Source organism: Benincasa hispida, chromosome 6, assembly GCF_027475165.1.
Source record: "Benincasa hispida cultivar pf3 chromosome 6, pf3_genome.v1.1, whole genome shotgun sequence".
In the NCBI taxonomy this organism is placed as follows: Eukaryota; Viridiplantae; Streptophyta; class Magnoliopsida; order Cucurbitales; family Cucurbitaceae; genus Benincasa; species Benincasa hispida.
The window spans coordinates 26,501,681-26,519,711 of NC_143483.1; the positions used below are offsets into that span (position 1 = coordinate 26,501,681).

The following is an 18,031-nucleotide window of genomic DNA, read 5'->3' on the forward strand; positions in this document are numbered from 1 at the left end:
TGTAACTGATATAAAAGGTCTTTAATGAAATTTCCAACGACATTAAAGGGCTTCAATGTCTGTTGTAACCGACATTAAAGCCCTTTAATATCGATTGCAACTGAAGACTTTTTCAAATGAAACCCTCTTAACCGGCATTGAAGCCCAGAATCTGTCTGTTTTGATCAATTATTGTCCGTTTTTTTTAAATTCCATTGCCGAATCCATTTTTTGGTCAAGAAGTTAAAAATGATATTATATGCCTCATGTTGGGTCAGGAAATGTTCATCCTTTTTTTTTATTACAAAGTATAAACAAATTTGCATGGAAAACCATCAATATTTGTCTTCCACCTATTAATTTATCCACAAACAAGAATCAATATTTTCAATCCATTACATATACTCATCAAAATAGGAAATAAACACACTAATCACCAACATTTGCATAACAATACCAGACTTTCATAAAATACTTACACCAAGCCATCATTTCTCTCATTGACAAATACTAATTAGTATTAATTCCATGAATACTTAACACCAAATACCCCATGAACACAAAAATAATATATATAAATATTCCAATAAAAAGATCATGGTTAGATAAATTTGCATTAATTCTAAGCTAGCATTTACATTCTATTGAGACAAAAAAATAAGAATTACATCCTTACACAAATCGGCCTACAAATTTTGCCCATTGGGTTCAAATTACGTCATTCTCTCCTTGAGTATTGCATTTTTTGTAGTGAACTATAAAGAGGAAAAAAAAGATAAATTCAACATAAGTTTACGTCCTTTATTAAATTAAAGCTAGTATATAAAAAATAAATGATTTACATGCGAGGCTAGTAATGGGAGTAGTAGGATTATATACTATTTCGTGTATATACTTTTGCACATAGTACCCACATCCTACAGAATCTAATCGACGGGGGCACTGCATATAAAGAAGTTCAAAACAATTATTCTTATGTTCGAATGAACATAAATTGTTAAAAAATAAATGCAAATTTACCTTTACATGTTTCCATTTTGGAGAAGACCGATAGTGTTGGAGATCGTGCTTGGCTTGCCATGTTTTCAATCCACTAAATAGTTTGAAAAAATTAGTTAAACATAAATACTTCAATTAAGAGCTAAGAAAGTTCAATTACACTTACATATTTATAACTCCATGAAAATCCTCTTGAACTTTACATGGAAGAGAGTCCAAAACATAAGCACAATTTTCTTGTAGATTGACTACAATCAATATCCGATGATAATTATAATAAGCAATAATTTTGAAATATTAGTACGTGTATAATACAAATTAAAAATAACTTAAGAACTTGTATTTTACCCTGTGTTATATGAAATAAGGACTAATTGGTCTAACTTAGCTAATACTAGTTGATTGGCTAAATTTCTGGATCGAACATCATGAGACTTCACGTGTGGCGATATTCCTTCCTGATCAATTATAGAAAACTTCTTCATAATATCACGACCAAATTCATCCCAAAGATACCTAAACAATGTAAAAGTTATTATTTAAACATGAAACAAAGTATACATGAGTGAACCTAGATGAGTAATACTCACGCAATGTATGTCAAAATACACATGTAGCCTATTTCAACCATATTGCAATATTGGATCAGATCATCGCGGCCTAAATAAATAAATTTGTCTCTTCCAAATATATGCTCGTCCGAAGTGATACAGATCATGTCTACATTGTTCATGTTATGCATGGCATGTCCGTTCAATAGTCTAATGATACCATTGGCATTAGTATATTTGGAGGACTGACTGAAGCTCTTAATTGTTGAATGGTCCTACCATAACCAAAGTTACTAATATTCAGAGTAGGAAAAATAATAAATAATCAAACTCATATACTGATGAAAAAGAGACATACTTTTTTCTCGTCAACCATAACTATAAGTTCACAAGGCCATTTTACGAAGTTGCCCATTGCTTGATTTAAGGACTCTATTTTACCCTTCACAAGAATTGGTATAGGCAAATCTTCTCCATTGATAATGTCAATAGAACTTTAACAGTTATGCATGACATATCATCATCAAATGTTGTGGCTACTGCAACAATATTATCTACAGTTCCTATAGCCAAGTGGCATGGTGTCCCCTTAACAAATTTAAAAGAACTTATGTCATGCATGGTTAAGCACATACAATATGATTAAAATTTAAAAGTCACAACAAATAAATTACCTCCAAATCTTCTTTAGGCATCTTCTCGGTATCTTCTTCTTCAGGTGCACTTAGGCAACACTTCCAATAGATGATTTGGACTGATGAGATTGTCTATTGTGAGTTCTTTCTCTTGACACTTTATCATGTCGAACATTTTTTTCACTAGAGCCTCCTTCAATTTCTTGGCTCATTAAGGACTTTCGTTTTACTAATTTGAAATATTTGGAATGGGAAACAAAATCACCTATTCCTCTAACACGTCCCCAATGTTCCTCTGTACCCAGTGCTTTGGTTAAAACATCTTCACCTTCATAGACTTCAGCCAATTTATCCTGTAAAATATATTACAATTTTCACACAATATCTATATCATCACAAGTTCCAAACATTATATATATGTCATCCTAAACTTTGCACAATATAAACTTACAATTCGATTGGCACATTCTCGAGTAGCTTCATCAAAGTATTCATGATTTTTTCCTTTTCTTGCTTCTTTCCATAAAGTCGCCCCATAAGAAGGAACATTCGATAGGTTCTACACGAACATACATATTTAATTAGCATAAACATATTAGAATGGAAGATTTAATTTAAGTCTAAAAACTCACTAATTTTTGGGCAAGATTCGCATAATCATTCCAAGAAATGTGATGATTATATACACATGTCACACGTCTTTCTTTTCCAAGACGACTGATTTTCTGTACAACAAATCTAGTTGAAGTTACCTATCCAAACAATGATAATGTTGACATTTAATTTATTCTAAATGACTCACATCCCATTCTTCACTCAATCGTTCATTGACAAACGATGTCCACTGATCTTGCTCTATATGAGAATATTGTTAGGGAGGAAATTGCAAGACCGAGTGTTCATCCTTAAATGGAAGTATGAACTTTTGAGTCAATGTTGTCTTGAAAGTCTAAAACTTCCTAGCTGCAGACATGAGTATACAATGTTTGGACTTAGAGTCCACATCGAACGACATCTGCACAATGAAAAAAGTAGTTAAACAATAAACTAATAAACTATTATGCACATGAATTAAAATTTTAGAAAACATACCGTTGCACAATCAAAAAGCTCGTCTTTTAAATGGTTTGGAACTTTTTTCCATGAATTATACGTCATAGGTATTTGTTGTCGAACATAAACTCCTATATAACTTTGCATCTTCTTTGTTCCAAATCCAATCGGTTGTCCATGTGCATTATAATCAATGGTTAACCATTGCCCAAATGTTCTTATTTGTGCCAACTTAGACATTGAAGTTAGGCTACGTGAAATACTTATTCTGCTATGTTTTTGTGGGATCATATTTCTACTATCCTCGCTGCTACTTGTTGAATTTTCCATGTCAATCTGCAAAAAAAAAAAAAAAAAAAAAAAAAAAATACTCACAATAAATTATATATAATCTTAATATTTAAATACATGTAACCATAGTAAATGACATACGATGTTTAATACATTATTTATCAACCCATCTACCCTCGTAATCATTTCTAATGTATGTGGATGTTTATCATCAATCTCAATAGATGTATCAATATTGGGCATTCTTTGCATACCTCCGAAACCACACTCTTATTACATATCTCCTATTTCATCTTCATAAAAATCATCCTCAATTGTTCGTTGTGGAGATGTTAAAACAATTGACCAACCCGAATTTTCGGGGTCTTTTACATATAACACTTGTTTTGCTTGGGAGGGTAAAATAAATGGGTCTGATTTATATCCAATACGATTGAGGTCCACAATAGTAAACCCAAACTCGTCTGTTTTGACTCCAGTTCTATTCTCAACCCAATTACATTTGAATAAAATAAATGATAATCCATGATAATCAAGCTCCCATATTTCTTGTATTACACCATAAAAGGTCATATCTGATATGACGGGCCTTTTGTCCTTAGCACTAGAGACTTGCATTGTGGTAGCCATTATACTAACTCCACTATTTTGAACCCTTTTAACATCATTGCGATTCTTTGTATGATAGTAGTAACCATTGACCACGTAACAAGAATATTTTGCCACAGTTGGACAAGGTCCATTAGCTATCCATCTCAAAGAAGACGATATGTAATTTTTGGGAACTTCGAGAGCTAGTGCAACCTACGATATATTTCACACTATTTTAGTAGTTAACATTTAACTATACATCAAATAGTAGTTCTCTAGAGATTACCCATGTGGACAACCACCGACTGAATGTACAATTAGGCTCTTCTTGAAGCCACTTTCTACTTTTATTTTTACTAGAATTGAGCTTAGACAAAATATCCATATGTTGCCTATTATAAATGACAAAGTTAGTAGATTATTGAATAATCAAGTAACCTAAAATGAGAATAATATGGAGATCTACATACTTGACGTAAGAAAGCACATCATTTACATTTCGAATGACATAAAGATGAGCTTGATCCAACTTATCCTTACTCGGTCTGATAAAAGAAGTAGCTGACAATGCTCTATCAATGTTTGAGTTCGCTTTCTTTATTGATGAGTTAAGCCCAATAGAATTACACCAGATATGAATTCAAAACGAAGCTCTATATTCTCTTCGACAATATAATTTTCTTCAAAACATCCTTCTAGTCAATTTCTATTTCGTACATAAGTTTTCAACACTTACATGTATCATTCAAAAGGATACATCCATCTTAAATAAACAGGTCCACAATACTCAACTTCTCTTATGAGATGCACTACAAGGTGTACCATTATTGGGAATAATAATGGTGGAAAATACTTCTCTAAGAGGCATAGAGTGACAACGATATCCTCTTGCATACCCTTTAACTAAGACGAATCGATCGCCTTGCAACATATAGCACTATAGAAGAAGCATAGGTGAGTAATTGCAAATCTTACATGTTTGGGTAAAATATCACGAATGGCTACCGGTAATAATTGTTGCATAAGAATGTGATGGTCATGCGACTTAAGTCCGTAAAGTTTCAAATATGTGAGCGACACTAAACTTTGAATGTTCGATGAATAGCCTTCAGGTACTTTAATTTCTGATAGTATCTTACAAAAACTCAATTTCTCAGCTCGTGTTAATGTATAACATGCGAGAGGTAAAAAGACTTTCTTCTGTCCTACTTGAGGGGGCTAACTCTGATCTAATGTTCAGTTCCATCAGATCTAATCGAGTTTTTATTCTATCCTTCGTTTTACCATGAATATCAAGCAATGTGCCAATAAGATTTGCACGTACATTCTTTTTAATGTGCATCACGTCTAAACAATGTCGCACGTCAAGATACTTCCAGTATTCTAACTCAAAAAGAATAGATTTTTTTTTCCAATAAGTTGAAGGGCTATCTCCACTGTTCTTTTCCTTGATAGTTTTCTTACCAAATGAATATTGATACTTACTTGTTTCTGCAAGAATTTCTTCCCCACTCAATGGCTCTGGAGCAAATTCTAATTCTTATGTACCATTAAAAGTTTCTTTTTTTCCTATATGGATGATGGCGGGGTAGAAACTTGCGATGCCCGAGATATGCCATCTTCTTCCCTTTTGGTAAATAAGTGGATGAAGTATTCTCTTCACAAATTGGACATGCACGATATCCTTTAACCGTACAACCACACAAGTTACCATACGCAGGAAAATCATTAATGGTCCATAATAAAATAGCTTTAAGCATGAAATCTTGTTCTTCATATGCATCGTAACATTCTATCCCATCTTTCCAAAGTTTTTTTAAGTCATCTACTAACGGAGTTAAATAAACATCTATGTCATTTTCCGGTTGTTTAGGACTAGATATTGGTGTAAACATAAAAAATTTTCACTTCATGCACAACCATGGAGGTAGATTGTACGTCACTAACATCACTGGCCAATCACTATATCTACTACTAAGATCTCCATGTGGATTTACCCCATCTGTCGAAAGAGCAAGACGAAGATTTCTAGGTTTTGACCTAAACTCTGGCCATAAATTGTCTACTTTTTTTCCACTTAGGGCATCTTTGGGATGTTTTAATAAACCATCTATTTCTTTTTTTTTTTTTTTTTTTAGCATGCCACCTTAATAAACTTATTTATTCTTTACTTCGAAACACACTTTCAAATCTTGGAATTAGGGGGAAATACCACATTACTTTTGCTGGGATATTCTTACCCTTTCCTTTAAATTTTTTTGAAGCTTCCATCTTAATGTACCACAAATGGGGCATACATTTGCATTAGAGAGTTCTTTTCTGAACAAGCAACAATCATTTCTACATGCATGAATCTTCTCGTACTTCATTTCAAGAGTACCCAACATCTTTTTTGCTTCATAAGTAGAAATTGGAATTTCATTAGGACTAGGTAATATGTCATGAATTAATTCCAACAACTCAGTGAAACTCTTATCGCTCCATCCAAATTTAGCTTTCAAATTATATAACTTTACCAATGTAGATATTTTGGAAAAAGTTTTACAATTTGAGTACAATGGTTTCTTCACATCATCTAATAATTCATCAAAATTATCGGATTTTTCACTAAAATAGTTATTATATGCAACCTCAAACATTCCAATTGTGTCATCAACATCAACATCATCCTCATCAACTTCGCCTGTTTCACTAGTAGACACATTTTCATTGTTTCTCTTAATCGGTAATGATTCACCTTGAAAAATCCATGTCTGATAACTTTGATCTATACCATTAAAAAATAAGTAATCTCTTATTTTGTTCACATTTAGAGTCATTGCATTCACACACTTCAAACATGGACAACTCATGACATTCGGTATATTTGAATGTTGTAGACAATTTTTAATAAACATCTCGACCCATAAACCATACTCAGCTGACATTCTATTCATTTCATCCATGACTTATCCATGATTGTAAAATATACAACTTAATCTACAAAAAAAGAAAAACAATAACAAGGGATAATTTCAAAGCATAAAATTATGATTGTAAAATATGCAACATCAACAAATTTAAAGAAGCTTAATCAATTGAACAAAACATAAAATTAATTTAGCCCATTAAGTAGTGCCATTATGTTTCCTTATTCTCCAAATATCATTAACAAGCTCCACTACCCAACACCATTGTATTTGATTTTCTTCACCACCTTTTCTCTCAAACATAACCAAAAGCATTTCAAATAACTCCTAAGTAACACTTGAACCACACCAATCAATAATCAACAAATTTCAAGACTACCAACCAAGTATATATTCTTCAACTAATTTAATTTCAACATTTCTAAATTTCAATAAGCTTAATCATTAAACTAAAAATAAAATGAATTAAATAACTTTAAATTACTAAACTGAAAATTCATATGAAAATAAAATTATACCTTTCCAAGAAAAACAACTTAAATAACCCACAAACTTGAAGAGATCCAAACCAGAACTCGAAAATTGGAACACCGGCGAGCACCTAACCTTTGCGAATAGAGTTGAGATGGTGGATCTGACAAACGGCGAGCTGACCACGACGACAGTGACCCACCTCTACGACCGGAACAACTGAAAGAAACCTACTGGAAAAATCCCACGAAACCCACTTGACAACCCACCGGAGAACACCCAATCCACCAAAAGAAACCCAACCCATCGGACAACCCACTGGAGAACACCCAACCCACCGAAAGAAACCCAACCCACTGGAGAACACCCACCAAAAGAAACCTGCCGGAGAACACCTAACCGCACAACCAAAACCCACTGACCAGCCAGAGAACACCCAACCCCTGCAACCAGCCGGACAACCAACACAACCCCACCTGAAGCCGGACAACCAACGCAACCCCACCCGAAGCCGGACAACCAACACAACTCCACCAAGCTCAAAGCATCGGTGACGACAACCCCACCTGAAGGCAACGGCCGAGCTGCTAGCTGAGAGAGGAGAGAGTTTGTTTCGGTAAGGTGAGAGCAGCTAGCCGAGGGTTTTCAATTTTGGTAAAGTGAGAGTAGTGCGAGAGCTGAGAGAAGATCACGGGCGAGGGAAATGAAATTTTGATAAAATTAAAAAAATAAAAAAAAATAATGGGATGCCTTTAATCTCGGTTTTAAACCGACATTGTAGGCCATCGTCAATGTCGGTTTAAAACCGACATTAAAGATCCGTTGTTTTTTTTTTTAACCGACATGATACATCCGAGAATACTATTTTCAACCGATATTGAAGTCCAAAATTGTTGTAGTGTGTCAAAAAGAAATTACATCAGACAAGAAAAAACCGTAAAATTATGAAAAACTTGATCCAAAGCAATATAATATAATAAGTGACTAAAAAGGCTAGAAAACTAGGATATCTCAAATTTTGAAAAAGATCATAAATGTATCAATAATTTCAATGAAATGCGAGAGAAACCCTTTGCTTTCTATATATATATATTTGAAAAACCAGAATCAACCATATATATAAAGCCTGGGGAGAAAACTCTCACAGCAAATAATAATACAAGGACATATGATAAAAGGCCACCGATGTGAAAAACAACCTGTAGCCTCTTTTTAAATGAGTTCACACCTTACAGATATTTGGTGAAGACATGAGCATCAACTTGTTCCGCGGCAAGGAGATATTGAACCAACATTTCTCAAGAAGCACCAAATCACGAACAAAATTAATATTAAGTTCAATATGCTTTGTCATGGAATGCACTGCACTTAAATTACCACGCCATAAGATGGGAGGTTTAGATAAACCAATCTGTGTCAAACACCCCATAAATTTATTCATCAATTCAACTCACTAGGTGTGCATGCTCTACACACAGGGTTTCAATTTAGATCTGGCTCGTTTTCCTCCAAAATTTTCATTAATAAGTTCATTAAGGGAAAAAAAATTGTAGTAGGCTCTTTTGTTTCAAATAATCTAAAAAAAAAGGTCATGTCAATTACCACCGAGTATGATATATATATCCAACTTGTTTTGGTCCAAGTACTTTATTACAAATTCACATAGGTAATGACTTCATTATCTGTCAATATGGTCTAATTAATTGTTACGGTATGTACCACATATATAAATGGTGAATTTATTTGTGGAAAATACTCGATAAAAGTTCAATATTGTGGTAATATTACCTTTGAGGCCTTTGCTCACTTTTCCTTCCTAAGATTCGGCTTCAATCTGTTATAATTTATTTGAAAGATATATAGATATTATGAATACCAGTGATGACTATCATCATAAGTATATATAACATAATGGTAACACTTTCACGACAAATAATTAAGTACTATAAAACAATATTTTTAAAGAATTACAAATATAAAAAATCTATCTGTGATAGATTCTTATTACTAATACAACATAGTATCGATAGACTTCGATACAGTCCGGTCTCTATTTTTGCTAAATAGAAAAATTGTTTTACATTGTGTTATATTTGTTGATATTTTTTGTTTAAGTATTGCTCTAAAATTATATCAAATAATTATGCAAGTGTGATAATTAGTTTTGCTCAATGAATAGTTACACAAGAACAGCTAAAAAAGAAAAAAGTTGAAGGTGACTGACCTTGATTATTGGGATGATTGAAATTTGACTCTAATTCCTCAACGTGTGAAGAAGAAGCTAAGGGATCACATTGGTTTTCCTCGAAATTCTAGATAAATAAGTTCATCAATTAGAAATCACACCAACACATACACATATATATTAGTAGGGTGTACTAACCTCTTCTTCAAACAAACATTGAAGGTTGGTATTCTCATGGTCCTCCCAAGCTTGTTGAATGGTGACATTGATATCTTCTACAATGATATCTCTTGAATCTTTAAGAATTGGACACCATTCTCCAGTTGAATCATGGAATCCAATGTTTTCCATACACAAACGTGGTGTGCTTACAATTCCAAGAGAGAAATCCCTCATTTCAGGACAATTTTGAAGATGTATACCCTTCATGGTTGGAAACTTAATGGTACGTTTTTCGGAATGAAAACTTCTCAGTTTAGGCAAATCTTTAAGTCTTATATAAAATAATCTTTTGAATAGAATTTCATCATTTTCTTCTTCTACACCTCTGGCAATTATAGTAGTCATCCTTTTGCAATCATTTACTACCAAATAGAAAAGTTGGACCATGCTTCTAGCAACCGATGGATTTAGCAAATAGGTCAACTTATGACATTTTTCCACCATCAACCATCTCAAATTCCTAAACCACATTGATGATGACACTGACATATTCAATGTGCCACAACTTGATACATTTAATTCCGTCAAATTCTGAAATATCGAGGAATTATTCTTTTGTAAGTCTCCATTCCACAGATGTCTAAGTTTGGGTAGTTCAGATAAATTCAGAGATGAAAGCTTATATCGTCTTTCATTTTGCCATTCTTCAACATTATCCAATCTCTCAATTGGAAATACTTCTTCAAACAATGTTTTTCTCACTTCAAACTCTTCAAGGTTATGTAATATTTGTACAATTTCCATTGGCAAATGCGTTGAGCGGTAGTCAAAAGAACCATACAACTTCAAGCTTTTAAGTCGAAAAAATGAATTTCGACCATTTAGCAATTGCTTAATCTCATCCTGTGCAAATTCAAAATAAATAAAATAAAATAAAATAAAAGGAAAGATTGCAAAAACTATGCATGAAGTATCGTAATAGTTGCAATTACACTCAAAGTTTCAGTTGTAAAAATTGAACACTCAATCTTATACTCGTGTTAAAATTAGACTCTCAAATATATAGTCGTAGAAATTGGACTCTTAAACATCCAAAACTAATTATTACCTTATATTCTCTCTCTTCTTCACCCCCTTCTCTTTCTTTTCCTCCATTTTCTTTTCCTTCCCTCCACCTCTCTCTCACTAATTTTGAAACACTCCCCTCTCTCTTTCCCTCTTCATTTTTTCTCATCTCCATTCCTTCATTTTTTTTCTTCACAATCTTCATTTTAAAGAATTATTACTCTTCCTTTCTTATTTTCTTCTTCATTTTTTTTTTACTTCAACTTCTAACTTTCAACTTACAAAATCGATGAAACCACCTGCTCCAATCATGTGATCGGACAATCGGTGATAGCAAGCATCCACAGATTGGCAAACATCGACCGACAAAGACTGATATGTCGGCGATCAGCACCTTATTTTCATCCAAAATCGATGTCGTCCGCCCAATGATCATCCCTAATTTCCACCATAATGGTTTTCAGCCAACGTCGATGACCAATTCCAATAGTCACTTTTGAGAACCATCTTTGGTGATCACCTCAGGCACCAAACTGACTCTGACAACCAACTTCTACAGTCATCTCCAACAACCAACTTCAGTGACAACCAACTTCAACCACAACCACCTCTAATAGCCAACCCTTGCAACTAATTTTGACAACTAGTTTCATCTATTATCTTCAATGACCAATTCCTAACGACTAGCTCTAATGCCCAAATAGATTGATCATAGGCTATAACAAATTGACCAATGAAGTGTATTTAAATTATTATATTTAAATTATTAGTTTAGTTTTATATTAATTTGACATTAATAGAAGCACTTTTAGTATATAGCAAAAAAAAAAAAAAATTGTATGTAAAAATACTTTTGAGAATGTGCAATAAGACGTATTAGGATTCTTAAGTAGTTTTTACAAAAATATTTAAATGAAAATGACTTGTTAAAAAAAAGTATCCGAGTAATCAAAACATGCCTTAAGAGTATCAATGAGAAATTATGCAACCAATTTTTACAATTAAAGTTTGAGGACCTAATATGAACAATTATACAAATTGAAGGGTTAAATTTTAATTATTGGATGTTTGGAGGGTCCATAATTTGTACTATGTAAGTTTGAGAGTCCAATTTAATTGTATAAGTTTGAGGACTCAGTTTTTATAATTATAATTGTAACTACTATCATACTTCTAGGGTGGATTTCATAATTTATTTTAAATAAAATTATCAAACATAAATTGTGTAAATTGAAAGTGGAAGTATAATAAATCAGACACATCTGGTATTCAAGTCAGATTACATAACTTTTAAGGGACAATATTTAGAGTTTGATGATAAAGGATACAAATACGAGTCATGCATCATGCACACACAATATATTTAGTGCAATGGATTTGTGTACACAACAAAGGACAACAAATACATTAAGTTTGTTTTAAGTATGTATACAAAATTCATGCTCTCAAATTCACTATGGAAAAAAACATAATAACTTTTACTTTAAGGGAAAAAAAAAATCCAAACTAAAAGAATTTCAGGAACACATATATTTTTTCTAGAAAAGAGACCAACAATGATATACAAATATATTTGACAAATTATATTGATTTTCAAAAACATTATTAACATTCCTTTTGACAAAATTAAAACAATAATATATATTCATCAAAATATTTAGAAAAGTGATGCGGAAGATTTACCTTGGAAGAAGTCTCTGATTCATCATGTTTCAACATGTGCGTCGACTTTTCTTTCTTCAATATCTCTTCCAATTCACTTAAATCTATTTCCAACTGTTCCAATTGGTGAGGATATTTTCTTTTAAATTTTGGACATTCACGAATGAACAAGATTTCAATATTTTTAACATTCAAAAGTTCGCAAGGATGCTTCTCCCATATGTATTGGAGGTTTGACAATTCAATTAATTCCAAATGCCTCAAACTTGGGAGCAAATCAATGCTCTTCTTTGAAGTATTTGACTCTTGTACTTCAAATACTCCTTCCAACAATTTACACCTCTCAATCTTTAAGATTTTAAGACATGTAAGTCTACTCATCATATTGGAAGGAAAAACCATTTTAAGATTGTCACATTGACCAATATGTAGGCTTTCGAGCTTGGAGAAGGAATTAGGAATGACAACATTGTGAAATATCATCTTCAAATTATGAGCCTCTTCAATTTCCAGCTTTTCCAAATTAGGAAGTGATACCTGTCATTCATATACTCTAAGTATAATTATCACCATCACCATTACATATTATCATAAGAAAATTTAAAAAACATCAAATTTTACCACATATTCTTATAATTTTCTAAAAGTTCGTAATTCTTATTTTGGTTCTAAATATTTGAAAATGTAAATTCACCGTTTCTATAATATATAGATATATATCAAATTGTGTTATAAACAATATTATTAAGATGTAAAATAAATTTTGAGGGATTATTAAATTGTTACTTTATAAACATATTTAGACCTATGAAATATGTTTCTTTTTTTTTTTTTTTAATATATTCATGAACATGTCACTTGAACACTATTTATGCATAAAAATTCAACCTACATTTTTTTTTTTATTTTGAATATTTGACCCACCCATTAAGAATCAAATTGAGAACTAGGACCCACTTGAACACTACTTATATTTAAAGTGTTAAATCTAGCTAATGGGTCCTAGTTCAATTTGATAAAAATATGTTAATTTTCTTATCCTAAGATAATGGGTGGGTGGGTCCTAGTTCTAATTGGTGGATGGACCCATTAGTGGATGGACCCATCATCTTTCGTAAGACAAATAATATTGTCTTTATTGGATACGGACGAATGTAGATTTTAGTTCTCACTAAAAATCATCAATAATTATAACAATTTCAATCAATAATTCATAAATTATTTTTATAAATGCTATTGTTCAATTGCACTTTAAAATTAAATAGAAAAGTACTTCGATTTAACAAACCTTAACAAATGACTTAAGCATATCAAAATTTAAATTTTCTTTACATCGTTTTTAAATAAGAAAAATGAACCAAAATATTTATAAAATATAACAAAATTTTAGAATTATCAATGATAGACGCTGATAAATACCGACAATTTGTCATTAAAATATGTGTTGCTAAAATATGATACTAAAGTTTAGAGAACTCACCCATTGGTTGAAGAATGAGTCATGATTGCTACATCTGCTTGTCTCGTCCCTTTCTAAATTATCAACACATAATTGTCCAAGTTTCTCAATTTTAGAGAAAAAACTTTGCAGTCGTGGTAAGCCCTTTAGCTTTAAAGACTTTAAATTCATAAATTCAATTTTGTTGGTTGCTTTTTCCCTTCCCATCACAATGATTGCTTTCATCATCTCACAATCACTAATCTTAATCTTCTCAAGACACAAAAAATCATTTAAGGTGAAGTCGACAAAGAGAATTTCCAATTTTTTACAACTGAACAACTTTATCTTCTTCAACTTGTTGAAATGAGAATCTCTAACATTATGATCATCGCCATGAAACATAGTCTCCAAATTCTCCAAATTCTTCAATTCTAGAACCTCCAAATTAGACAACATTTTTTGCAAAGGCAACTTGTTTTGCTCATAATTGAAAAAATGTTGAAATTCTGAATTACCATCAATGTAGAGATGCTTCAAATGTGAAAATTCGTTCTCATTTAATTCAAACGGGAGAACCCTTGTACCAACTGATCCAAATAAATATAATTCTTCAGACCTTTTTAACAACATCTTTATCTCATTATCCATGCAACTTTCTTTTTCCATCTCCAAACACAACACCCTTGAGTTTTTCATTCTCAAATCACCAAGAACATCACAACCAATAGAAATTACAAACTTCTCCAAATTCAACAATCTTGAAAACAAATTTTTGGGGATAATTGTTCCATCTGGAATCCATAATGTTAAAACACACAGGTGAGAAAGATAGGTAAGCTCACAAAGACTTGCATTTTTCCTTTCTCCATTCAATTCTCTTCTTTCCCATCCATTAAAAGTTTCTAAATATAACTCTTCTAGACTTCTCAAATTTGAAAGAATATTAGGTGGAATTACCTTTAGTTGATAACAACATGATAAATTCAACACTTTTAATCGTGTCAATTTACTCATCGTTGTAGGAATTTGGATGATCATCGATTCTTTAAAACTAAGAAATTCAAGACTAGTTAACTCACCAATTGCATCTATGTTTCCCAATTCACACCAACTTAAATCCAATGCTTGAAGTTTTGCAAAAGAGTAAAGAAATGATGTCATCTCCATGGAAACTTTCATTTCATTTAATTTTAGAATTTTGAGCTCTTTTGTATGTCCCAAAAAAGTACTGGACAACTCACATCTATCCAACGTTGATCCATATAATACCAATAATTGAACCTTCAGTAACATTAACTTTTGTGGAGGGTTACTTAAACCTTCAAGATTTAAGTACACTGCTGTGTGATCACTTGACATTTTTTTTTCTAACCATGATTCATTCAATCCTTTCGAAATATTTAATGTACGAATACGATCATCTTTGGAGGAAATTAATATGGCTACATCACGAATGAGATCATGCATTTTCACATACATATTCAAATCATTTGATTCGTCTAAAAGCAAAGAAGAAGATATAAGATCATCTACCAATTTTGTTATCCTACGTCGGGCCTGTGCCACAGTGTCAACGCCATGCAAGAAACCCATCCCCATAGCATATACATGTAATTCTTCTACATCAATGTAATAATCTTCTGGGAACATGCTACAGAGTAAAAAGAGTAATTTGGCCTCTTCACAATCTAGATGGTCGTAACTTAACTTCAGTGAAGAGTATACTTTCTCATTCATCCCTCTAATGTTCACAACCATAGGATTTCTTAGTTGGTCTAAGGCATCCTTCCAAATAGATGAATGTTTGTTTCTCAATGCCTTAGCGATCGTTATTATAGCAATTGGCAAATGTGCACATTCTTTTGCTATTTCATCGGCTATACTTCTCAAATCAGATGTTTCGACAATCTCACCGGCTATTTTCTTGAATAAATTCCATGTCTCGTCCTCTTGTAAAACTTTTATCTCAAAATTCTTATCTGTACACATATCATTCAGGAATACACTATTATCTCTTGAGGTAAATAGGATCTTGCATCCTCTGTAATCTTCAATGCTTGGAATTCCTATCGTTTCCAAATCAATTTGCTTCCAGATATCATCAAGTATAACAAGGATCCTCTGTTCCATCGTCTTCAATCTTTTATGTAGCATAAGGGCCCTTCCTTGCTCTGTTTCTTGGTCAAATTTCAACCCCAGCTTATCACCAAGTTGCCCTTGAATTATTTTGAAGTCCGGGGTTTGACTTATGGTCGATGTGACTACTTCATCAAATAAATTTTTCTCCATTACTATTCTCGAGATCTCTTTCACTAACATTGTTTTGCCAACACCTCCCATCCCATACACTCCAATTCTGTGGACATCGTCATCCATAAGTGCACCAATGATTTTGTCTATAGTTGGCTTTCTTGATTCAAAGTCAACAAAATCTGAAGTCTTTGCCTTTGAACTCTCAACCTCTGAGAGAGCTACACGATAGGAAACTCTATCAAAATTTCCCTCATTTTTTATCTCAACAACCTCATCACCCAACTTTACAACTTGCCTACTTAATTGGTGTCTTTGGACCAAATTCAAGCACGATCCACCTTGTTGAGAAAGGTTGTTTAGTAATATTTCAGATTTTTCAATGATAGAATCAGTCTTGGTCAACCAATTTTGGACACCAGATTCTATGTTTTCAGCATTTCTTGTTGCTTCACAGACCTTGTGATGCACAGACTCTTTGGTGTCCTTTAATATTTCAACTTGACTCTTAAGGTTTTGAATATTTCGATGAATGAAACAAACATAACTCAATTGACGACCAATAGGCTTTATAGTGTATTCCATAATTACTCCAATAATTGGAGAAATGAAATCCATCGATCTTAATTATTATGGAAATCCAAAATAAAAATAATATATTAAAGCTGATAAAAAGTATAGGAAAGAGATGGCCTGAAATTTGAAATTGTAGTGAACGCAAAAGCAGTTGTGCTAAGAATCACAAACAACGAAAATCAACAAACCAAACTGCAAGAAAAAAAAAAAAAAAAGTAGAGAAATTAGAATAAATAAAAATAGGAAAAGGAAAAAGTAGATATGAGAATTGTTGAGGAAGAAATGGCTGGACCTGAGTTTCTAAGAGAGTGCGATTCTTTGGCAGTAGCAAGTTGAAAGTGAAGAGAATTGGAGAACATTAAATAACTCCACAACATAAATAATAATAATAATGATGATTGAAAACAAAAAGATAAGTGCAAGTGGTTGCAAGTTGTCAACTTTAATTTGGAATTTGCCATAATGACTTTACTTGAGACAGCCCATGTGAATATCTATTTTTTCGTGCAACAAAAATGAAAATACCTATCATATGTCAATTTCTATTCAAATTGTGCAGCCCATGTGAAAAAAAAAAAAATCTAACAATAAATTGATCTGAAGACTAAATTTAACATTTATTGAAAATTTAAGCTAGTTTGATAATCTCTTGTTTTTTTGTTTTTAAAAATGAAGTCTATAGACACTATTTTTAGCACTAAATTTTTTTCTTTGTTATCTACAGATACTATTTGTTTTTTTTTTTTTTAAATGAAGTCTATAGACACTAAAGAAGATTTACAATTAGTTATTTAATTTCAAAATAAAAGTTTACATGAAAATTAAAGACGACCTCCTGACGCTCACCCCCACAGGAGTTGTCTTCGTGTGCTTCTAAATTAGCTTTGCTCTATTGTCGTTGTCATCTATGAAGAATATGTCTTCAATTAGTGTTAGCAACATTAAATCGTCTTGTTGGACCTATGGACGATGACCTGGGGCCTGTAATTGGACTTGTCGTGCTGTAATTTTAAATCTATCATAAGCCCATACCTATAATACTATCAGTGACCTCGCTATTTCCAATGCTTGTGCATTTGTAGCCCGACAAAGTTCTCTCTAAAGTCATGCAACATAGGCACCACTGCACGAGTATGTACTAGCATACTCGAAATCAGACAGTAGAGGGAGAAACATAAGATTTACCTAAGTATTCAACTTGTCAGCAAACA

The 18,031-nt window shown here is 32.4% G+C and overlaps 1 protein-coding gene and 1 pseudogene across 7 annotated transcripts; both read right to left on the minus strand.

Moving 5' to 3' along the window:
* Positions 1-533: 533 nt before the first annotated feature.
* Positions 534-17,242, minus strand: LOC120080318 (putative disease resistance protein At4g27220). 6 transcript variants are annotated; one of them, XR_016530338.1, is made up of 18 exons: positions 17,113-17,242; positions 14,034-17,012; positions 12,575-13,090; positions 9,863-10,729; positions 9,704-9,791; positions 9,268-9,313; positions 8,708-8,841; positions 7,527-8,070; positions 3,257-3,553; positions 2,967-3,179; positions 2,797-2,889; positions 2,616-2,723; positions 2,204-2,517; positions 1,327-1,494; positions 1,145-1,226; positions 1,000-1,072; positions 822-921; positions 534-734 (listed from the first exon to the last, which is right to left on the minus strand). XR_016530338.1 is itself a non-coding variant. In XM_090315016.1 (7 exons), exons 2-6 carry the CDS (start codon positions 16,860-16,862, stop codon positions 9,309-9,311), a joined length of 4,305 nt encoding a protein of 1,434 aa, XP_090171142.1. In that variant the 5' UTR covers positions 16,863-17,012; positions 17,113-17,242; the 3' UTR covers positions 3,439-3,553; positions 9,268-9,308. The 6 variants fall into 6 exon arrangements, 3 of the variants coding, with proteins under 3 accessions (XP_090171142.1, XP_090171143.1, XP_090171141.1); XR_016530336.1 differs by having other exon boundaries at positions 8,708-8,890; XR_016530337.1 differs by lacking the exon at positions 7,527-8,070 and having other exon boundaries at positions 8,708-8,890.
* Positions 4,557-7,283, minus strand: LOC150035546 (uncharacterized; annotated as a pseudogene). The gene has a single exon (XR_016530339.1). The product of XR_016530339.1 is annotated as an uncharacterized LOC150035546 (transcript).
* Positions 17,243-18,031: the final 789 nt, after the last annotated feature.

Coding starts and splice junctions, on each gene's coding strand:
- LOC120080318 (XM_090315016.1), bottom strand. CDS start 16,862: ATGGATTTCATTTCTCCAATTATTGGAGTAATTATGGAATACACTATA. Junction 10,730..12,574: donor AATCAGAGACTTCTTCCAAG/GTAAATCTTCCG, acceptor GAATTTGCACAG/GATGAGATTAAGCAATTGCT. Junction 9,792..9,862: donor AATGTTTGTTTGAAGAAGAG/GTTAGTACACCC, acceptor TTATTTATCTAG/AATTTCGAGGAAAACCAATG.